The sequence below is a fragment of the Falco peregrinus genome, chromosome 2, assembly GCF_023634155.1.
Source record: "Falco peregrinus isolate bFalPer1 chromosome 2, bFalPer1.pri, whole genome shotgun sequence".
Lineage (NCBI taxonomy): Eukaryota > Metazoa > Chordata > Aves > Falconiformes > Falconidae > Falco > Falco peregrinus.
The window spans coordinates 92876382-92897002 of record NC_073722.1 but is presented as its reverse complement, the minus strand read 5'-3'; the positions used below and the strand labels follow the sequence as shown (position 1 = coordinate 92897002).

General features: G+C 48.8%; 2 protein-coding genes across 9 annotated transcripts in view; one reads left to right on the top strand and one right to left on the bottom strand.

Moving 5' to 3' along the window:
• The window catches only part of HORMAD2 (HORMA domain containing 2), a 37250-nt gene extending 24577 nt beyond the window's left edge, over positions 1–12673 (bottom strand). Inside the window, exons 1-3 of one of the 3 annotated variants that reach the window (XM_055794599.1) lie at positions 12336–12673; positions 6985–7116; positions 6045–6350 (exon numbers count right to left, since the gene is read on the bottom strand). The gene's annotated coding sequence lies outside the window, so the exon portion shown is untranslated. Of the gene's footprint in view, positions 1–6044; positions 6413–6984; positions 7117–12335 lie in introns of those variants that run through there. The other 2 variants (XM_055794603.1, XM_055794600.1) reach the window with 2 other exon arrangements.
• On the top strand, positions 103–20023 carry LOC101922649 (acyl-CoA dehydrogenase family member 11-like). 6 transcript variants are annotated; one of them, XM_027780889.2, is made up of 15 exons: positions 103–1065; positions 4540–4772; positions 5402–5501; positions 6443–6560; positions 7422–7555; positions 7657–7815; positions 8361–8455; positions 8735–8834; positions 10293–10433; positions 11232–11324; positions 11716–11823; positions 16945–17116; positions 17367–17433; positions 17732–17891; positions 19576–20023. In XM_027780889.2, exons 1-14 carry the CDS (start codon positions 766–768, stop codon positions 17856–17858), a joined length of 1947 nt encoding a protein of 648 aa, XP_027636690.2. In that variant the 5' UTR covers positions 103–765; the 3' UTR covers positions 17859–17891; positions 19576–20023. The 6 variants fall into 6 exon arrangements, with proteins under 6 accessions (XP_027636690.2, XP_055650569.1, XP_027636691.2 ...); XM_055794594.1 differs by having other exon boundaries at positions 19274–20023; XM_027780890.2 differs by lacking the exon at positions 19576–20023 and adding an exon at positions 18306–18818.
• The last annotated feature ends 598 nt before the right edge of the window (positions 20024–20621 follow it).

Genomic DNA, 20621 nt, shown 5'->3' with positions numbered 1-20621 from the left:
GTGGCGGCGTGGGTGGTGTCATACTTGTTTAAAATCGTTTTAAAGTGAAATACTGTTTTTATTAGTAACATACCAGTCCAAATTAGGTGCAGGTGTTACATTGCTCAAAGCCTTGAAGACATTCTCCTCCGAGTGTTCTAGTACTTCCCTAGGGAAAGTGGGAGCCTTAATACCGTCCCAACACATTAAAAGCATCAGGGACTTCACAAGAAACATGATTTTGGAGCCAGTGTCACAACCTAGGCAAGGAGGATGGATTCTCTGTCTCCTCAGTAAACTTAGTGTACAGAATAACCTGCCTAGACCATTTCTTCCCGTTTCCAGGCATTTTGTTATCCTTCAGATGAGGAAACTTGTTTTTTCCTTCTCATCTCTGCCCTGTTATCATCCCACGGGATAGGGTGCGGGTGGGAGCACCCCCCTGGTTTCCCCAGCTCTGGAAATGGTTGTAATGAAGCACCCCCCTGGTTTCCCCAGTCCGGTTGGTTGTAATAGTTTGCCCAGCTGGCCGGGGAGGACACAGCGCTCTCTGAGTACTTGTGTTTTTCCAGGCCATTTTCCAATCTCTTTCCAAAGACCTTTTCCCTACTTCAGTTGACAACAGCTGCTGGAAAGCTCCTCCCCGAGGGAGGAGAGAAGACATAACTGATTTTTGAGAATAACTTCACAACATTAAAACAGAGCAGGATTGGTGCAGCCATCAGTTGAACAAGGGCCTGGAGGTGAGCACCGTTGGCGTGACACGCTCAAGGGCTTTGCAGGATCATGTTTACCTGTCGCCTGCCTTGGTGGACATCCAGTGCTGCCTGCAAGCTGTGGCAGCCGCCTCGCTTTCTGCCTGGTGTCTGGGAGAAGTGCCAACTGCCGAGTTGTAAAGGAATCAACACAACCGTGGGGCAGGGGCAACAGGTGGATGCTCAAGAGAAACAAGTCTTAGAAGATCTGGAAATGCCCCTTGCAAAAAGGGACATGGAGACCCTCTTCCAAGAGCAGCCTGAGACTGGGAACCAGTATTTGGAAGACGCTTTGCTTCGGAGTTACTTGAAAACACACCTTCCTCCCAAGGTCTGACATGCATGTTTATGTTTCTGTGTGTGCACAGTACAATTCTGGCTAGGGTGCTGTTTAAGACTGTGAACTGAGCTTTTCTGAGCCCTTTTGTGGGGTTGGAGTGTTTAACTGGGAGGGTTTTATCAGCACTTTTTGACGCTGTTTATCTTTGAATCAATGCAGGGGTGAAAAATACTGCCAGGGCATAAAGTGGCTTAGTGGAGTCCTGTGACCAGTTTGGGTCTTGCAACAGGAGTGTTGTTTTGGGATTGTCAGTGCAGGCATTTGCTGTCTGGTCATCCAGAGAAAGAAATTTCAGAGAAAGGAAAAAAAGTAAGGTCCTTCCAAACTCTGCGGTGCGCTTCCACTTCTCTCTTCAAGAGAGGGGCTTTTAAGGAAATTCCTTTCCGAAGGAAGGTATGGGGCTGTTCTCAGCTGAGCGCTGAAGAGGATGCAAAGGCCCGTGAGGGTTTGCTTGTTCTCAGCACAGGTCGTTGACTTTTCTGGGTTGATTTTCAGGCAGGGAAGGCTCTCTACAAGTTTGCATGGGTGCAGAGAGGTGGGGTAAGACCCTGAGCTGTGGGTCTCTTGTTCTGTGAGGTCCAGTGCTACAGGAACCGCTGGAAAGAGACAGCTCATCTCACTGGCTGTCCTCTGCTGTCACCCCAAGGACCACAGCTCTTTTCCACTTCTCACAGACCAGGTTTCATGCAGCAGAGTGTGACCTCTCTGTGATTTATTCCAGCAGAAGCAATATAATGACCTGTAAAGCTACCAGGTGAGTAGAGAGGCAAAACGTGGCTTTCAGTGACACCCTTCCTCCCTCTGCTTGCTCTTCAGGTCTGTGAGGCCTTACAGACACAGGATAGTAAGAGTTTGGTGACAGTGTTGGGAGTTTGCTTTTGTCACAGGCATCACAAAAGACAGGAATGAGGCCTCCCTAAGGACTGCTGTGGCCTTCTTGCCAAAAAAGAAAACAGGGAAAGGGGGATGTCTTTGGGCAACCATGAAGATCTTGCTCCTAATCTTCACCTTTGAAAGAAGCATGATTCAGGTCTCCCAAAGAATAAAAAGGAACAGTGCTGTATTTCACCAAGGCTGAGAGTTGCTTTCCACTCCTTTCCCCAAAAGACAAAAGTGGCTGCAAAATTTAGCAGAGAATCAGCAGCATCTCCCGTACATTTCTGTGCTTGGTCCCAGCGGGGCAGTGTTGCCTCACTGCTGAAAGGCAGAGCCCGGTCTGTGCTGTCTGCTTGATGCAGCACCCACTTGTTCGCAGCCTAAGAGCTAGCTGAACACCTTCCTCTCCAGGAGAGCAGCAACAGATGAAGCTTTGTGTGTCCCACTGAAGCAGGCATCACGCTGGAGGGTGATTCCTGTTGTACTATTCATCTGTGTTCAGTGGTGAACACAGAAATTTTCCTGGAATGAAGCAAAAGATTTCTTTCTTTGTTGGAAGTGATTTCTGGAGAACACAGAAGAAAGCACCAGCTTTTTCCGGGCATCATTGTGAAAAGGCATCTGTTGATTGTTTTTTTATCTCCCTAAAAATATGTCCTTTAATATAAAGGATCATGTTTGCACAGTTAATGTGCCCTGGGACATCAAAGGATGAATTAGGGTGAATGAGACCACCCAGCAGATGCTGCTGGGTAGCAGCTTCAGCCCTGACCCTAATGGTTTACAGATGCCCTCTCTGTATCCTGGTGTACATTTTTTGGAGTGCCCAGGCTGTTGTGTGTTATGTTCAGCTGTCACAAACATAGGAGCTCAGATTTTGTTCTTCATAGGAGCTCAGATTTTGTTCTTTTACCTTGAAAATAAACACATTCACTTGGGCAACATGGTGATTTTTTTAAGGTTACGTGTGGTCAGGGCATGAGCTCACAGCTAGGCAGTTGGGTTGTTTGGGTTTTTTTAGAGAATGTGGATGAGGTGAAGTGATTGTTGCAGTCTGAGTTCACTGCAGAGTGAGACCCATTTGGTAGACTCATATTCTTCTGCCCACAAAAAACACCTGGTAAACAGTTCAAAGTTTCTTGTGCTTCAGGGATCAGCAAAGTCCATGAACCCTGGATCTTAGGTTATGCCTCTAAAACAACCTCCAAATTGTTATCAAGATATGATAAGCATTGGAGGCATACACCCATCCCAGCTGAGCTCCACCAAGAGCAAACAGGAGTACGGCACGAGCTGTACTGGTTGACAGGGTTCTCGTGCATGGTTTTGGCTTGTTTTGTGATTTTTAACACTGTTTCACCATCCACCTGAAGGAAAACTAGCTGGTCTGAGGATGGAGACTTCCAGAGTAGGAAATGGGCAGTGTGTGCTGGATCCTCATTACACACACTGAATGGCAGAGTGATGAAAGAATCAATCATACGGGATGTAGTTGAATGAAAAGTCAATACAGCGGGAGGCAGGGAGAGGAAGAAGCAGTGTTTGTATTTCATCAACAGCAAATTAATGTTCTGTAATTGCACCGTTTTGGGTAGAGCAACTACAGGGTTCACCTCCACGATTGTTATATTGAGGAGGAAATGAGCATCTCTTGAGGGGTAGAGAACAGCAAAAAAATACTTCCCTGATGAAAGCAAATCTAGACCAGGTGCTTCTTTGACCCCCAGTATAGTCTTGTATGTATTGAAGCTGATGAGCATCCAGCAGTGCTAGAGGTTGGGGTCTGCCTAATTTAATCATTCATAAGTCAGGTTATTTAAGCCTAGGCAAGTTCACCAGGCTTTGGCCACAGACAGCGAACAGCACTTGCAGAAGGCAATTCCTGTCACCTTGAAATAGGTATCTGAGAGGGTTGGAGTGAATCACTCCTCTGCGGGTGCCAGTTTCGCTCCACTAACTATGGACAGAATACTCCGTCCAAGTCAGCTAAGCCTGGCTGAAACACGGGCACATGAATCCTTATTCAGGGCCATTCAGGAGGCTGGATGCATGGTAGAAATTTTAATCTAGACACCCTGCGTGCCAGGCTGAAGCTCAAGTGGCGGCTCTGTCCCTCCTTTTCTAATCTGATAGTTAAGTAACTGCTGAGCCTAGTGGAAGCTTTCCATTTTTGGCAGCTGTTCCCCTGGCATTCTTCTCCAACAGTAAATCACAGAGTGGCTGAGGTTGGAAGGACCTCTGGAGATCGTCTCGTCCAGCCCCCCTGCTCATGTACATCTGTGGCATTCTCAGTGCTGATACAAAAGCTCTTCTGTCTTTTTTAAAATCCAGAGATGCTGCCAAAAGTAACTTGAAAAAATTATTTTGGGGCAAAAAAAAAAAAAAAGTGACAGCTGAGCACAGCTGTGCCAGCAGAGGCTAAGAGACAAGCTGTCGTGCTGCATTACTGAACGCATGGAAGGGCCAAGTGGCAAGAGACCACTAGCGCCACAGGACAATATGGTTAGTCCTCTGCCTTTCCAGTTAGGACTGGCTGAGGCTTCTTGCCTTCCAGGGACATGCTGAAGGGCTCTTGTTGTTGCCTCACAGGTACTGGAGGAGGTGAATCAGGACCTGGAGAGGTTTGGAAACCGTCTGCTAACCAAGATCAAACCTCTAGGATGGGAATGCGAGTTGAACCCCCCAGTGTTTCGGCAGTATGATGCCTGGGGGCAGCGTGTGGATCAAATTGTCACCTGCTCAGCCTGGAGGAGGATGAAAGAGATTGCGGCAGAAGAGGGGCTGATTGCTGAGGCCTATGAGAGAAGATACTCCAGCTGGAGGTAACTGGGGGAGCCTGGGAATGACTTGGTGCTTTCCTGGTTGTTCTTAGCAAGCTATATTCAGCATCTTGTAGGACTGAACTTCTTGTTGTATAATGGGTAACAGATGATGCACGGACAAAAGCACACCTACCGCTGTACTGAACAGCAGTGTCTGTCCACTGCAATGTTCCACAGCGGCAATGATAAGCTGTAACTAATGGCCTACAGTTGATCATAATATTCTTTGATGTCACCTTCCTAATTCCGGGACCTGGGAGTTCCCTGCGCTGCTCCAGCTTTACAAGCATTAGTGGTAACACAGCTAAAGATCTGGGATTTACTTGTGGTTTCATTGTATTCCAGCCTCTGGAGATAGACTCACATTTCTTTTTTAAAAAAAACTGCTCTTAATGTGCACCAGCTGGCAAGCAATGCCTTTCATCCAGCCTTGCCCTGGCAGTCCCTCTGGGATGGAGAAACTGCTGCTCCTCTCTTCCTGGCTGAAACAGTTTTTGCCCTCTCAGAAATAAGTGGTCTGATTCTCACCTGTTTTGGCTGTATTTTGTTCCTCTCCCTACTCAAGATGTTTTATCCTCCTGTTGTTAACTGCTGCATAACCTGCTGTTTTCACTCTCTTTCCTTCCCAGTCGTTTGCATCAGGCTGTCAAACTGTACTTGTTTTCAAGCTTCTCTGGAGGTTTCAGCTGTCCACTGGCCATGACTGATGGGGCAGCCAAAGTCATTGAGGTATGAGCTTAGCTGGTCTCTGAGCGCACAGCCCATGGCCTGGCAGGGCTGGCTAGAGACTGGAGCACTGGCCCAGGATGGAGGAGAGCTGATCTGCCATCTGGCTCTGGGCATGGCCCGCCCTTGCTCTGTGACTCAGCTCTGTCACCCACTGCCTTTCTCCTTTACAGTTACAAAGCCTTTGTGTCCAGGCTAGCTTTTATGTTTATTTACAACACTGTGGACAACAAGGCCTTTGCTGCACATTAAACCTGTGGCACTGCAGGTAGTTGGAAAGGCATCCCATATGTTTTTACTACAGGATGGTTTGTTTTCATGTTTCATGTGTGGAATGGAGTTACATGTATTGGGTCAGATTGATACCTGATGTAAATTAACCAAGCAAGCAAGACTTTTCCAGTCTGAAGGTTTGGCTCTGCATCCTAGTGACACCCTTTGTACCTCTGTCAGTGGCTATGCAGGATGCAGAGAAAAGCTAGCTCTTAAGTAGCTAGCTCTGGGCATTTAAATTCAATAAAAAGAAAAAAAGTACAAGGTTGTTACCTTTTTCCTGCAGCACTTTGGGTGCTGGTGACATCCAGCGTATATGAACATATGCAGATACCCTGGCACACGTGCTGTTTTGAAAGCTCTCTGTCCAGATGTCTGGCAGTGCAGAAATCCGAGGCGGGTAGGGGATGCTCAGCACTCATCTTTGCAACACAAGTCCGCACCTTCTGTCTGCACAGTGCTCCAGCAGCCATACAGGAGCCAGACAGTTTCACAGACTCTCAGCAGTACATGCAGATGCTTGGCAGTGTAGGACACTCGGTGCCCCGCTCCCCTGCTTGCAGACTGTCTGTTCAGAGCCTAGGACACACCAGTGTGAGTTAAGGCAACTGTCTTGATTTCATCTATTGTGTTATGATCATCTTCGTTTTTTTCCCCCTCCCCCAAAACAGTCGCTAGGTTTTCCTGTATCTCTGAAAAGTGCTTTTGACCACCTGACATCCCGTGACCCCAAGAAGTTCTGGACCTCTGGCCAGTGGATGACTGAGCGCAGGGGAGGCTCTGATGTTGGTACGTGTTCTGAGGTGGGAAGCAACTGCAGCAGCAGTTAGATGTGTTAGCGAGAGCTGAGAAAATGAGTGGTATGGGGAACTTACAAAACCAGGTAGCTGGTTTAGGAAACTTCAGCAGGAGTCATCCAAATCCTCTGCATAGCTCTGCTTAACCAACAAAAGGCCCAACTTCTGTCCACTGATGCATGCAGTACACACAGGCAGCTGCAGCGTGTGTTCCTCGCACAGATAACACACTGCCACATTGATGTCTAGCTCTATAATCTAAACCTTGAGCAAGACAGTTAGACCCATGCCAGCTGGGACTGCGTAAGCATTCTTGGCCTTCGACTTTTATTCCTTGGCCAATGTTACTAATAGCATGATGGGCCAGGAAACCTCAGAACTCTGCTGAGGAGACAGAAATGTGGAAGGGGAGTCACCTGCATCTAATGAAGCTGCAGCTGGTTTCCTGGTGGAAGAAGTGAAAGGGTCAGCCGTGGAGTGAAAGATGTGCATCACTGCAGGACTCCCAGTTCCATAGCACCCTTTGTTTTTCTTGGCTGTGGTAGCTCCTAAAGAAATGGAGGCATTTGGTTATACACCGTGGTGCATTCTGCTTACAAAGCACTGCCAGTACCAGGTGTAATTCTGGAGCAACTGCTGGAAAGGCTCACAGTTAAAAAAGCATATTTCCTTTCTAGTGCTTAACTCTGGCTGCATTTCTTATCCAGGGTCAATGAAAGAGATTAGCAGCTAACCCATACTCCATCTTGATAGCAAGAGGTGACTTCAAAGAGCTGCTGCTTAACCCGAAATTCAGCATTGATTAATACAGAAGTTCCTGTAAAGGCAAGATGATCTTCTTTCTTTCTTTCAGCTAATGGCACAGAGACAGTGGCCAGAAAGCAGCCTGACGGTACATACCGTCTCTATGGCTTTAAATGGTTTACATCGGCTGCCGATTCGGATGTGACATTAACCCTGGCCAGGGTAGCGGATGCTGAAGGAAAGGTAAACCAGTGCTGTTTGATAGCGGAACCAGGTGAAGGAGCAGGGGCATTCTTTTTCTTCCTTGTTTCATTGTAATGAAATCCTCTTTGCATGCCTTTCAGTGGCCTCAGGGTTCCAGTGGCCTGTCCCTGTTCTTCCTGAAGGTTCGAGATGAGGAGGGGAAGCTAAACAGCATCCAAGTGCAAAGGCTGAAAGACAAGTTGGGCACACGGCAGATGGCAACAGCAGAGCTATGGCTAGATGGAGCTAAAGCAGAGCTAGTACGTAAGGTTTCACCTTCCTGTTGGGACTGGGCTGGCTTGGCATGGCAGACCACTCCTGGGGGTTTTGGCAGTGATACCAACTGAAAAAGTTCCCCTCTTCTACCTCTGTGGCTGGCTGTTCACTTTGCAGAACGCTTCACCAACAGGGCTGTGTGTGGGACAGAGCTGAGAAGAGCTCAGGAAAAGTTGAGAGGGAAGAAAAAATTAAAAAGTCATTTTAGGCTGGTCATTTCCCTAATCCAGTTGCATTGACCCAGCTGAGGGACAGTTCGATGTAGCATGCAGGTAGGAACAAGCAGCAAGGGCCAGAGCTGATAGTACTGACACGGTCTCCAAAGCCACCTCCCTGGTCACGCCACAGGCTTGGCTGAAACGAGACAGCCATATGTTAAAGCAAGCAGATCTCTGTGGTGCCTGAGGACAGAGGCAGGGTGGACAGCCTATATCTATGTATCTGTTGACACAGTTTTCACTTTGATATGTGTTCACTTCCAAGGCTGTGTGAAAGGCTCACATCAGCCTTTGTTCCTTGATGCTTTCAGATCTCTGCAGAGGGTCGCGGAGTGGCCTCCATCTCCAACATGCTGAACATAACTCGGATCCACAATGTCATTTGTGCAGTAGCTTCCATGAGAAGGTAAAGGCAGCATGGACCCCCCTGCCCAGAGCTGAACAAGCAGCTTGTCAGGACAAGGGGACTTTGCAATGCTCAGCATTGCAGCCGATTGACATCTGATGCCTTTGCAGGCACAGGTCTGGAAGCCAGCAGTGCTGGAGGAGGTTGGCCTGTGGGTGGGTGACCGAGGCTGGCGCGGTACAGCTAGGCAGGGTCCTTCCAATGCGGGTGGCTGGAAGGAAAAGCTCAGAAGTGGAAGGTTGCTGGTCTAACTGCTTTCCCTGACTGTATTCTCTCTAGGATGATCAGTCTGAGCAGGGAGTATGCACGCAGACGGGTTGCCTTTGGGAAGTGCCTCAAGGACCATCCCCTACACATGCAGACGATAGCTCGGATGGAGGTGAGGCTTTTGGGAGCTGAGCTGAGCCTGTGGGCAAGGAAAGAGGGCAGAGATCCTCAGCTGCTAATGAGCACAGCCAGCTTGTTTCTGTGTGCAGCTGTCAGATGTAAAGGCTGTTTCTGCTACAGTGAGATGTACGCAGCAGGGAAATTGCCATATTCTAGTGTGATTTGATCTGATGATAGACCTAGCTTCTCTGCTGGACTTCAGGTTGTCCTAAACAACAATTACTGGGGAGCTATCCTGAGAGGAGTGCCAAAGTTCATGCATGCACCTCCTATGATTTGCCATGACCTCGGCAAGTTGGTCATTAGCAGAGTCTGAGTATGACACCATGGTCTCCTAAACTGCAGTTAACAGACTCTTGTCCAGGACTGATACAGACTCATCCAGCTTTCCTGGTAGCTCGTACACCAGATGAGCTGTTCCCAGCAGGCTTGAAGAATTCCTGAGTAGTCACCATGTACTTCAGTTTCTGAGAAGTTTGTCTTCACTGTGTACCTGCACAGTGCTCATCACCATAAGACACCGAGTTGAGTACAGCCTCTAGGTGTGAATGTCATTTAAGGCAATAGGAAGAGAGAGCAGCATGAATTGGCACTCTGGCTCTGGGAGGAATTTTGTGTGTGGGCATTCGCTCGCTGCAGAATGTCTCACAGCTTTGCCACCACTGCAAGCTGTAGCAGCTCATTAAATCCACAGGACACAGGTGGCTTCCCATCCCTACTAAAACTGCACAAAGAAGGCACACAGTTCTCCTTTCATCTGTCCAGGCACTGCTTCTTTTCTTAGGTGGTGTAACACCAATGCTTGCCCTCAGTCTGCAGTAGGTTCGTGCAAATTTTAAAAACAGTATTTAAAAATCCTCCTGCAAAGTGGGAGAGAGGGAAAGTGGTCAACATCTGTAAAACATAAAGCTCCAGCATCTCTTAGCCTGTGGCCAGAACTCCACCTCTGAAAGAAAGGCCAGATGCTATGTAGTCCCACAGCGCATCATTATGCACAGGGGCTACAGAGCTCCACATCCTGATGCTTCCCAAATCACAACTTGCCAGGGAAGTTGCTCAGCAAGAAATCTGTCAAAGACCTTGCAGATCCTGGTGCTTGGAGGCTGACCAGATGTGCGGTCTCACATCCCTTACCCTTGGGAAGGATGTGGATTTGTGACCTGAGTGCCTGATGGGAGCTTTGACAAGGCTCCGAGTAGGGCTGATGAAATAGTATTGCCCCTTTCCTTATGCTAGATTGCAGCGCCCATAGTTCATGCTGTGTGCTGTGGCTGGTCTGTGGTCTTTTTCTATGAAGCTGTGGGTCTGTATGGGCAGAGGTGGCATTTTACTGACATCCCATTATTGCATATCCCTTCGAGATATTCTCGTGGCACCTCAGCAGATCAGGCGTGCATCAGCCTGAGTCATGGATCCTTGCCAGTGAAACTCCCCACTTCTCTGCTTGCAGGTGCAGACACGAGGGGCATTTTTGCTGTTTATGGAGATTGTTCGTCTGCTTGGTCTTGTAGAAACCAACATGGCGAGTGAGCAAGACCAGCTTCTCTTGAGACTGCTGATACCAGTTGCCAAACTGTACACAGGGAAGCAGGTATGGAACAACCAGTTTGATTAGCCAGGAGTGGGGCTGTGTGGCACATTAGCAACCACAGAGCTGGAAAGAGAAGTGGCTAACACGGCCAGCGTGAAGGGCAGCAAGCAGGGGATACCAGCAGTGACCTCTGGCTGCAGGACCTGTGGCAATTATTGCTCTGCACTGCAGCTGGAGCTGTGGGTAGGAGACTTGTCCCTTTGCTCTCAAGGCCACAGATCAGCTGTCTGATCCGAACAGACGGAGCCAGCGCTGTCTGTGAAGTACTCCACATGCCCCAGAGGAATGCTGCTGAGGCTGCCCCAAGACTAAGGTGGGGTGCTGAGCCATGGGGAGTATCTTTCCCCTAGTTATGAATAAATAGAAGAGGAGGTGTTAATAGCTTAGCGTTAGCTTTAACTTCAGGGGTCTGTCCCTCTTCTGTTTGCCCTTAGCTTAAGTACCCAGAAGCTTACACACCATAGGCAAGTAGAAGGTAAAGACTCCTGAACTAGAGCCATGTACTCCTGTGTACCAAGCAAACCACAGGTTTATCCTTGCCTAGAGAGGACTGTGCAGAGACAGACTGTCCCTGGACCTTCTCCCACAGTCTGACTGCTCCTGCAGGCCCCCTCTCAGTGCTACTCAGTCTTCATTCCCTGGGCTGCTCCTCCTGCATATAATGAGCAACCTATCTCAGCAAATCAGTGGGTCCCAGTCAGTCCCACCCCAGCAGGAACTGCTGTGTGATGTTAGAGGTTTCTCCCCACTTTTTCCCCTTGTGCAACGTGGATCATGTCAGCTCTCTGCATTTTGCAGGCTTCTGCTGTTGTTGTTGAGGCAATGGAGAGTTTTGGAGGACAAGGTTACATGGAGGATACAGGCTTGCCAGTCATAGTCCGTGATACTCTGGTAAGGAAGCAGCAGCTCCTGTGTGTCACCTAGTCCCCTGCACAGTGTTGCATGGTTGCCTGCTAAAGACATGCGCAGTCCTCCCCAGACTCACTCCAGGTGTGGCAGCTCTTTCCTAGTTGCCTTCCAGCTGAGCTCAGCCATCACCAGGGAGGAGATGTGATTTGTTCCTGGTGCTGGGGTTGTTTCCTAGCTCAGCAATGGAGCTGGGGCTCCTAGCTCTCATCACCACTGCTCCTTTCCGCTTGTGGTGAGGTAAGACATCTCTGGAGATTTCCTTGATATCCCTTAGCGCTGCCCCATGCCTTTGTTTCCTCACATTTCCCTTTCTTCATTGCAGTCTCCCCAAAAGGCTCTTTCATGTTCTTCCACAGTCTCTTCTACCCCCCAGGTACTGTCCATATGGGAGGGAACAACAAATATCCTGTCACTTGATGTCCTGCGATCCCTCACCAAGAGTCAAGGACAGGTGATGGCTGTGTTCCTCTCCGCAGTACAGGTAAGCCCACATCAAAAGCACTGGTCAGCCTGATGTGCCCACTTTGGCGAAGTCTCATTTGGTGTTTATGCTCCTAGTTGAGATCAGCAGGGAATATGAGCAAACTGAAAGCTTTAGACAGGTATTCAGAAGGTGTCTTACAATTCTCTCTTTAAATAGCACTTACAAAAGCAGAACGCAGGCAGTGCTCATTTTGGGATCCTTGTGTGCTGCAAAAAACGCAGATGCTTTCATCTCAGCAGTGAAGAGTTTTGCATTGTCAGAGTTCCTCATGACGAGTACCGATACAAGTATATTTTTAACGTGAAAGAGTCACCTTCCTGAATCCAAAATAATTTTGTGGGTTTGTTTCTTAACTGGAAAAACACCACAAGACTGCTGAATATTAAACCTTCACTAGGGTTACCGACTGCGTTATGACTTTCTATTTTTATTCCCACTGAAAAGATGGAAAGAGCCAAAGAAGTTCCTTTGCTGCCTCTTTAGATTTGCTGTCCCCTGGCTTTACTTACAGGCTGCTCTTTTGAAGGTGCGCAGGTGACAGGCAGTCAAGGAGAGATCAAAGCAGCTCAGAATTTCATGAAGGTAAACGAGCATCAGCTGGTTTGATAGGTCCCATAAAGGGAGACAGGAACTAGTCTGAAAGGCATAATCAGTGTGTCGGTCAGGGATGGCATTATCAATCCAGACAGAGCAATCCACATTACCTTAGCCCTGACACAGCGAGGGAATCCTGGGCATCTGGCGTGCTGGATTTGACCATGCATAGCCTTCACTTTCTCATCCAGACCCCTGGGGAAGGGAAAGGTCTGGGTCACTGCGCTCCCTGCAGCATTGACAGCTGGATAGAACCTGAGTAATTCTCACCAGTGGCTGCCGTGGGCATCTTCTGTTAAATTTCAAACCCACAACTCAGCTGCATTCTCTACAGAGCACCTCTCTGACCTCCAGAGGTGAGTGTCTCCTTGCCATCCTCTCAGACAACTTCTGATAAAGGAAAAATACCTCAAACAATTTGACTACCAAACAAGAAGGCCAAACCTGCTCATAAACAGCACTAAGCACACCTGCTAGTTAAAAAGTCAACTGGTCCAGCTGTTGATCAAAAGCAGCTTAGTCTGACACCGAAGGCAGTGGAGTGGAGAAGGAAAGGAGCTGGTGGCAGGCTCTAAAAATAATTTGGTAAGAAGGCGGCCTCCCCAGCCTTACACTTTGCTAATCTAAACAAATACCCCACCGAGGTGCTATACCACAGTCCTTGGAGCACCTCACCAGTGTAGCTGAGAGGGCCCCTCCAGCTTTTTAACAACTGGATCATCAGAGAAGCATTAAAGAACACAGCAACATGATTCAGAGCAGGTACCTGCCCAGCAGTAACGCCAAGTGTTGAGATTTATTAATTAACAAGCTCATCATTGCTCTTGCACTCCAGCAAATCATGCTGTATATGAGACTGGAGGGTGAACAAGCGAGCACTGACTTTAAAGGTCTCCAGATTCCAGTAAGTGCCGTTGCATTTGCTGCTCACGTCACACTGAAGCTGCCTCCATTTGCACGCAGAGCAGCTGGAGCTGGGAGAGCAGGATTGATGCACAGATTCTGGGTATAACAGCTCATACTTGGCAAATGTAACCTGGATGTGCCAGAAGGCTTTTCCCTTATGCCTCCAGCAGCCAGACATTGGAAAGGCAGGCTGGGAGGTATGTCTGCAGAGTGCCTCTTCAGCATCAGGCAGGTATGTGCAGTGTTTCTACACCAGAATCAGGGTTTCACTCACAGGTGATAAACAACCTCTTTTTGAGCTCCAGGTGTCCAAATTCTTTTGGTGTCTGGGAGTCTTGCTCATTTTGAAACATCATTCCCATTCACATCTATTGAGGAAATCATTTAGCCCTTCATAAAGGGGTTTTCTTTTTATTGATGCACACAAAATGAGTACAATTTATTTTATGTTTGTCCATCCAGGTTCTCAGTTTGCAGGATTTGTGCCCAATGACAGCCTGCTTCAGAGAAAGCAGCATTAGGACTTAGTACAGCGTAGCACCTTGTTCTCTGAAGGTCGTATCTCAGATACTTCCCCCCCGGCCCCACTGCCACCTATTTTTGCTTTTATCCTGTGTCACTTGCCTCTGCTGATGGTGGGATACTTACTGCTGACGGTGTGATCTAGGACCAGGAACCCAATGTAATTATCCCCAGAAAGAGGGAAACACAGAGAACTTCCTCATCCTTGCATAATGTGATTACGAGAAGCTGATGGTTTAGGGTTCTTGATACACAGGCAAGTGTATTACAAACCACCTGGTCCAGAGGTAATGAGTCTGCAAAGTCACAGGAGAACACATGGTGAAAAGGGCAAGTGTGAGAGACTGTCCAGCTGCGGTGGGAGTTTCAGGTGGATGCTGCACGGGGGCAGTCACTTCATGTTATACTAAAAATTTATTAGCTGGAATTTTGAGCCAGAGCGTTGGGTGTACTTTAGAATTCAATTACACTCTGAAAAGTGACTCTAAAATAGCACCGGGGAATTATTTGATCATTGCATTTTATTCACTTTAGATTAAATTTGGTCACGTTACAGTACAGTTGTGTTTCTGAATGCCAGGCCTGCGAGCATCTTGCAGAGCTCAGAATCAACCATCTTATGCATCAAGAATGACTGCGTAGGGCTGAAACTCTAGCTGCAAATCAGACATAATCTAGGACATGTGATAGTCTTTTCAGGTCCTTTTCAAACCATAACCACAATTATAACACAGCAGAAAATAAATGTAGGTTATTAAAGTGAGGCTATGTATTTTCTTGAAGCATTAACATGAGACTTGTGCTTCTAGGCCTGTTTTGAATGTTCTTCCTGTTGCTGTATTTTTAAATACTCATGATTAATCTTTTAAGTAAAATACCATTCTGACAATCTTGCTCTGCTAGTGACAGCACGGCATCTTAGAATTCCTCAGTCAAAAATGAAGAAATCAGAAATATTGGAGCTCTGAAGCTCTTTTGCTCTCTGATTTCAGTCAGAAAAGAACTGTACAACAGGCACAGCGATGCTGTGTGTGCGTGCCTCCCCTCAGTTACACCCTACGGGAACTGTAGCAGATCAACATGCAGGAGAGGAAAAAAGGAGCTGCTTCTGCCTCCAGCCTCCCTCAAGCAGCTCTCCAGCCTCTCGTTTTCAAATGCAGGGGAGGATGTGGAAAAACCCAGCTTGATCTTTCAGAAGATTCAGTGCTTTTGGTTAGGAAAAGAATGAGTGTAATCTGGGGGACAAAAATAAAGGTGTAAATTATTGGAGAGCAGAGAGAATACAATGTCTTTTTTGCCCCCTAAGGTTAAAATGACGATTTTATATTCCTGGTCTGTACTGCCCAGGTCTTTAAACCTTAAAAAGCAAGGCAGCGTAGGATGTCGCTGTTCGTACCTCAATCATTAGTGTGAGGGTGCTGATAGAAAAGCATACGTCGTCTCTGTGCTTGCCCTGTGTGCTGCTGGCTTCCACCCAAGCTGCTGGGAATAAGTTTATGCCTTTGGGGTCTTTGATTCATGTTAGCAACAAGCTCTGAGCTACTTCTAAAACATCTTATTAGCATTCTGTGGGCTCGGAGGGTTCTTTGGACTTTATCTTGGCACTAGACCTAACCGCTTTAATGATGGTGTTTTTGTATTTGTACAGCACATGCTGTGAGTATTTATGTACCACTTTGCCTAGAGCACAGAATAGCATCCATTGAGGATTGTGTTTTTCTTGTATTAATAGTCAGAAAATACAGGGCAATGGTGAGGCAGAAGGTGTCATGCACAGACGTGCTGCAGAAAACAAAACTGGGTTCAGCTTGTGCGGTCCAGAGTCCTGCTGTGCAAAAAGCTGGATTTTCACGTACCGGCAAGAGGAACTGCATGATCGCTTAAGCCAGAAAGCCTCAAAAACATTAAAAAAAATCAGTTCTGCGCAGCAGATACTTGTAGGCTTTAGCTTGATAAATAGCTTGCAAATGAGACTAATTAACAAAAAGCACCTCCTACCACCTGCTCTGCTACTTAAATACGTAACGGTTCTTTTTCGCAATTCTGTCCGAGGTAATCCTTGAGTTCTACTGCAGAGAGACAGGTCTGAACGTTGTGGAGCAGTTATCGGGGCACACGAGGCTCCTGGGCTGAGCCCACCGACACAGGCAGGGCCAGCCCCCAGCGCAGGCAGCGCAGGCAGCGCAGGCAGTGCAGGCAGCACAGGCAGCGCCTGGGGCAGCCGGCCGGTGGTCGTGGCTTACTTGGCTGCAGCAGAGCCCAGCTGCAAGTGCTGTGGCAGGGTGCAGGGTCTGGAGGCTGGCGACGGCTGCGTGGGTGAGAGCTGGCTGCTTCTCCACGTGCGGGACTTCAGGGGGGACCAAGCCGTCAGCCCAGCCTGGCAGCTCCATGCAGGAGGCACGCGCTCGTGCGATCCCTGGTAAGGGGGAAGCAGAGATTAGAGGCTAGCCTCTGCCAGGTGCATCCAGGCAGCCATGGGAGTGCCGTGTCAAAAGAGCAACTGTTTTGGACTCTCTCAGCAGGGTATCGCTTGTGCTGTCACAAGGCAGTTGGGACACTGGGGAAGCAGCAGCTTAGCTCAACTCGGGGGAGCTTTTAGGTGGTGCTTTTAGGCACAGTTAAACGCCTGATGTCCATTAGAAACGGGCCGCTCTGGTCCTGGGGCCCTTCCCACTGACATGACTTGCAGAGAAAAGCTCCTTTAAATCTGAATTTTCCTGCCTGGACACAGCTGTAACAGCTTTGTGGAAGTAAAAATATAAAAATGGGAGAATTAGAACCCGATACAGGTATGTAATTAGAGAGAACTGGGAATGGGATCTGGTCCCCACATACATCTGGAAAGCCAGCACGGGAACAGCAACGGGGTGGCTCTGGCTCACAGGTGGTTTTCACCTTCAGGGCAAGGCTGGGAGTTTGCTTTTGGAACCGTCCCCTTTCCTGAGGCCGCAGGGTGCCCTGACTGCCCCACCTATGGCAGTGCAAGTTACAGCCACCTTGATTTCAGCTGCTGGGTGTGCTCAGGCTTTCACCAGTCCTGTTTCCTTGCGGAAGGTAAATATGCTGTAATTTTTCCTGCGATTGTTTTCTTTGCAGAAAAAACTGGAGCTGGCTTCGAGCACTATGAAACTGGAACCTGCCGTCAAGCAAATGCGGGACGCCATCAGCAGTCTTGTGCAGTTCACACGAGCAGCTGGCTCAAAGGGCGCAGCGACCATGGAGCTAGCAGCCAGAGACTTCTCATACACCCTAGCAAGGACCTACGCAGGTAGGGGGAAAGACAGAAATGATGGATTTCAGCCCAGGAAAGGGCTAGGAACCAGTCCTGCAATGGCCTGGTTTCACACCTTCTGGGTAAAGGGTGGAGTTTTGAAGAAAGCTTGGTCCCCACCATCTGTCAAACCGAGGCAGCCCAGCCTGGCACATGCTGCTGGAAAGTAGCCACCACCCTCTTTTTTACAAGCCCTTGCTGTTTTGGCTGGAGCCCGGGGATACTGATGTCTCCCACTCTTCCACAGGAGCTCTTTTAATTGAACATGCAGCTCGGCCTGACGCTTCCTCCACAGACATCTCTGCTGCTCGAAGGTAAGCAAAAACCTCCTCTAGCCCTAACCGCTCTGGGGGATTTCTTGTGCAATGCAGCAGCCTTTGCTCTGCCCCTCCATGTGACCTGACCTCTGCCATGGTGAGACCCAAACTTTCCACCATCACGGACAGAGACAAACAGCTTTCTGGGCTGGTTGTGTCAGCATCCTGGCTTTTCCCTGCCACGGGGAATCTCCATGCTAGCAGTGATGAGGGAGCCAAACTGGGCAGGCTTAAGTGGAAACCGGCACTGTCTGTGTCACGGGGCTCAGACAAACTGTTGGTGTTCTCTGTTCAGGTGGTGCAACCAGGAGCTGTGCCCTGTGGCCACCGAGTTAGAGAACAGCAGCTACGAGGCTGAAGAAGCACTCATGGACCACGCGCTGGTGTACGAGGGCAGCCCCACCGGCCGCAGCAGGCTGTGACTCACCAGAGGCAGCTCAGAGGTCCAGCAGAAGGTGGGTTGCAATCCAGAACAAAAATAAATAAAAAAAAATCCTCAGCCAGCCACGAATTACAGGTGGAGATGTTCCACCAGGGCCAGACGAAATCCTTCTGGAGTAACCCCCAGCTGCACCACCCGCTCCATTCCGCAGCCCACTGCTTTTGTGCTGAGTTATTTGCCGACGCAGACACAGAGATTCAGCCTAAGATGCTGAAATGTTCTTACTGTGGTTTGGGCAAAGGCTAAGTGGTCAAATCCAGATAATGACTTGAAGCAGCAGCTCTTCAAGTGCCAACCGGGTGTTCTTTTTAAACCAAAATCAAACTGAAAATGATTCGAAACTGATTAAATACAAAAACCCACCATTTTTCCCTGTTCACCTTGCTTTCTAGCGCTACACACAGCCTTCCACCCTGGCACCTGCTAGGGATGGGGTTTTCTTCCAGGGCAGCCTCTTACACCCGCTGCGGCTGTGAGGAGGGCACAGGATTCCTCCATGGGAAGAGTTCCCTCCATGGGCACCGCTGTGCTCGGCTCAGGGCCCCCAGCTCCGTGGCTGATCTTGGCAACTCGTTGGCTTTGTAACCCAAATTTTCCGTTTTCCTAGCCAAGGTAGGCACAGGGCACTGCTTAGTTTAGCTTGTGCTTTTGATTTTTTCCTTTTATGTTGTACCTTGTCTCAAACGTGCTTTGCTTTTACTTTAAATTAACCTGGAGTAGGGGCTTTACCTTCTCACGTATTGTTGGGGACTTGGTCCCGATCCACTGTATTTCAAACACAGGACACAGTAAATTGCTATTTGCAGCTCCAGAAATGGTTGGTGTCAACATCAACACTGCTGTGCAAAGATGTTCTGTAACAGTTCAGGGGAGGAGGCAATTTCAATTACATCACTCAAACTACATCAAAATTGTACAAGTTGATACCAAAATTAAAGAACCCCCCCACACACTTCCATAATTTTTCTTAAGAAAGCTTAAGAAAGCTTTTCTTAAGAAAGATTTTTTTTATTCTCTGTGACCTCCAGAAAGCTTATTAATTCCCTGTGCATCATCCTAATGATGCTGCAGTTCATACTGACATGAATTCATAGAATCATAGGTTTGGGTTGGAAGGGACCTTAAAGATCACCTAGTCCCAGCCCCCTGCCCCGGGCAGGGACACCTTCCACCAGACCAGGTTGCTCCAACCCCGTCCAGCCTGGCCCTGAGCACCCCCAGGGATGGGGCACCCACAGCCGCCCTGGGCAACCTGGGCCAGCGCCTCACCGCCCTCAGCTTCTTCCTTATATCTAATCTAAATCTGCCCTCTTTCAGTTCAAGCCATTCCCCTTGTCCTATCCCTACACATCCTTGTAAAAAGCCCCTCTCCAGCTCTCCTGTCAGCCCCTTTAGGTACTGGAAGATGCTCTAAGGTCTCCCTGGAGCCTTCCCTTCTCCAGGCTGAACAACCCCAGCTCTCAGCCTGCCCTCACAGGAGAGGTGCTCCAGCCCTCGATCATCTTTGTGTCCCTCCTCCGGACTCGCTCCAGCAGGTCCATGTCCTTCTTACGCTGGATGCAGTGCTGTAGGTGGGGTCTTGCCAGAGTGGAGCAGCGGGGGAGAAACACCTGATGTTAAGTTTTAGATTGAAATCCAGTAACCCTCCACCAAAGCAAGCACCTAAGTAGTGACTGCGTGCTTCTCTTCACTCTCAGCCCATCAGTCTACCTGCTTGGTATTACTCCGATACCTAAAAGTTTTCAGTTAAGAAGTTGCTAATGACAGAAGCAAACCAGACACAGAACAGCCAGTTGGCACATGTAGCTGCCAAGCGCCGCAGCACCTAGGGTGATGCACGGGAGGAGGGGAAGGGGCTGTTTGCCCAGCACAAAGGTGTCCAACGCTCCTCCAGTGCCAAGGCCCGTGGATCCAGGAAGAGCCACGTGCCCCAGCGCTGCCTCTGGGGAGCGGCACCGCGGGGACGGCTCCAGGGCTTGCTCTGTCCTGGCGCATGGACCATGGGGCTGAGCCGAGGGGAGCTTCCCCCAAACCACACAACGACCGTTTAGCCAGACCCAGCACCGAAGGGTGCTCCACCGCACCGTTTCTCTGTGCCTGTTACAAGTGTGTTGAAGTCAATAAAGACTATTTGGGTTTGGAAAATCTCCTACGTCCCTGTAGTTGTTTGGTGCCAAAGTGCAGAAGCCTGCAGTGCTGCTGAAGTCAGGAGAACGGGAAAGGGAGAGACACCACTTGACTCTGACCTACACGATGACGGCAGCAAAGCCCGTCGCCGGATCTGCACATGGGAAGGGCAGAAGGGTCTGACCGAACGCACTGAATGCAACACAAAGCGCAAGTCATAGTGTTAGAGCTGTCTGCAGAGCTGCTGATAAACCGCTGGGACCCTCTGCTCTCACCGAGCGCCCGTCTCCAAGGGACAGGTCTTTGGCAAGCAGCAGCGCCTTCCGTGCTCACTGCCCATCTCTGATGTCATGTCACCCCTGTCCTATGTATGTCACATGGGTTTTTTGAACACCAGGTAACTTCTTCCTAATACATGAGCTAAAAATTTGCCTAAAAATAAGCCCCACAAACTGGGAGCCCTGCAGATACACCGATACAGAAAACACAAGGGACTGTAAAATTGTCACTGTGTAGGAAAATGACAAATTTATTAAGATCTAAATATTCACTCTGAGGCTACAGCAGAATAAATGCTGTTACAAACAAATAAGCACTAGGGTCTAACACTTTATAC

Excerpts from the sequence above, each read along its gene's own strand:
- LOC101922649 (XM_027780889.2), top strand. The coding sequence starts at position 766 with ATGTTTACCTGTCGCCTGCCTTGGTGGACATCCAGTGCTGCCTGCAAG. Across the intron at positions 6,561-7,421 it reads CAGGGGAGGCTCTGATGTTG|CTAATGGCACAGAGACAGTG; the intron begins GTACGTGTTCTG and ends TCTTTCTTTCAG. Across the intron at positions 8,835-10,292 it reads AGACGATAGCTCGGATGGAG|GTGCAGACACGAGGGGCATT; the intron begins GTGAGGCTTTTG and ends CTCTGCTTGCAG.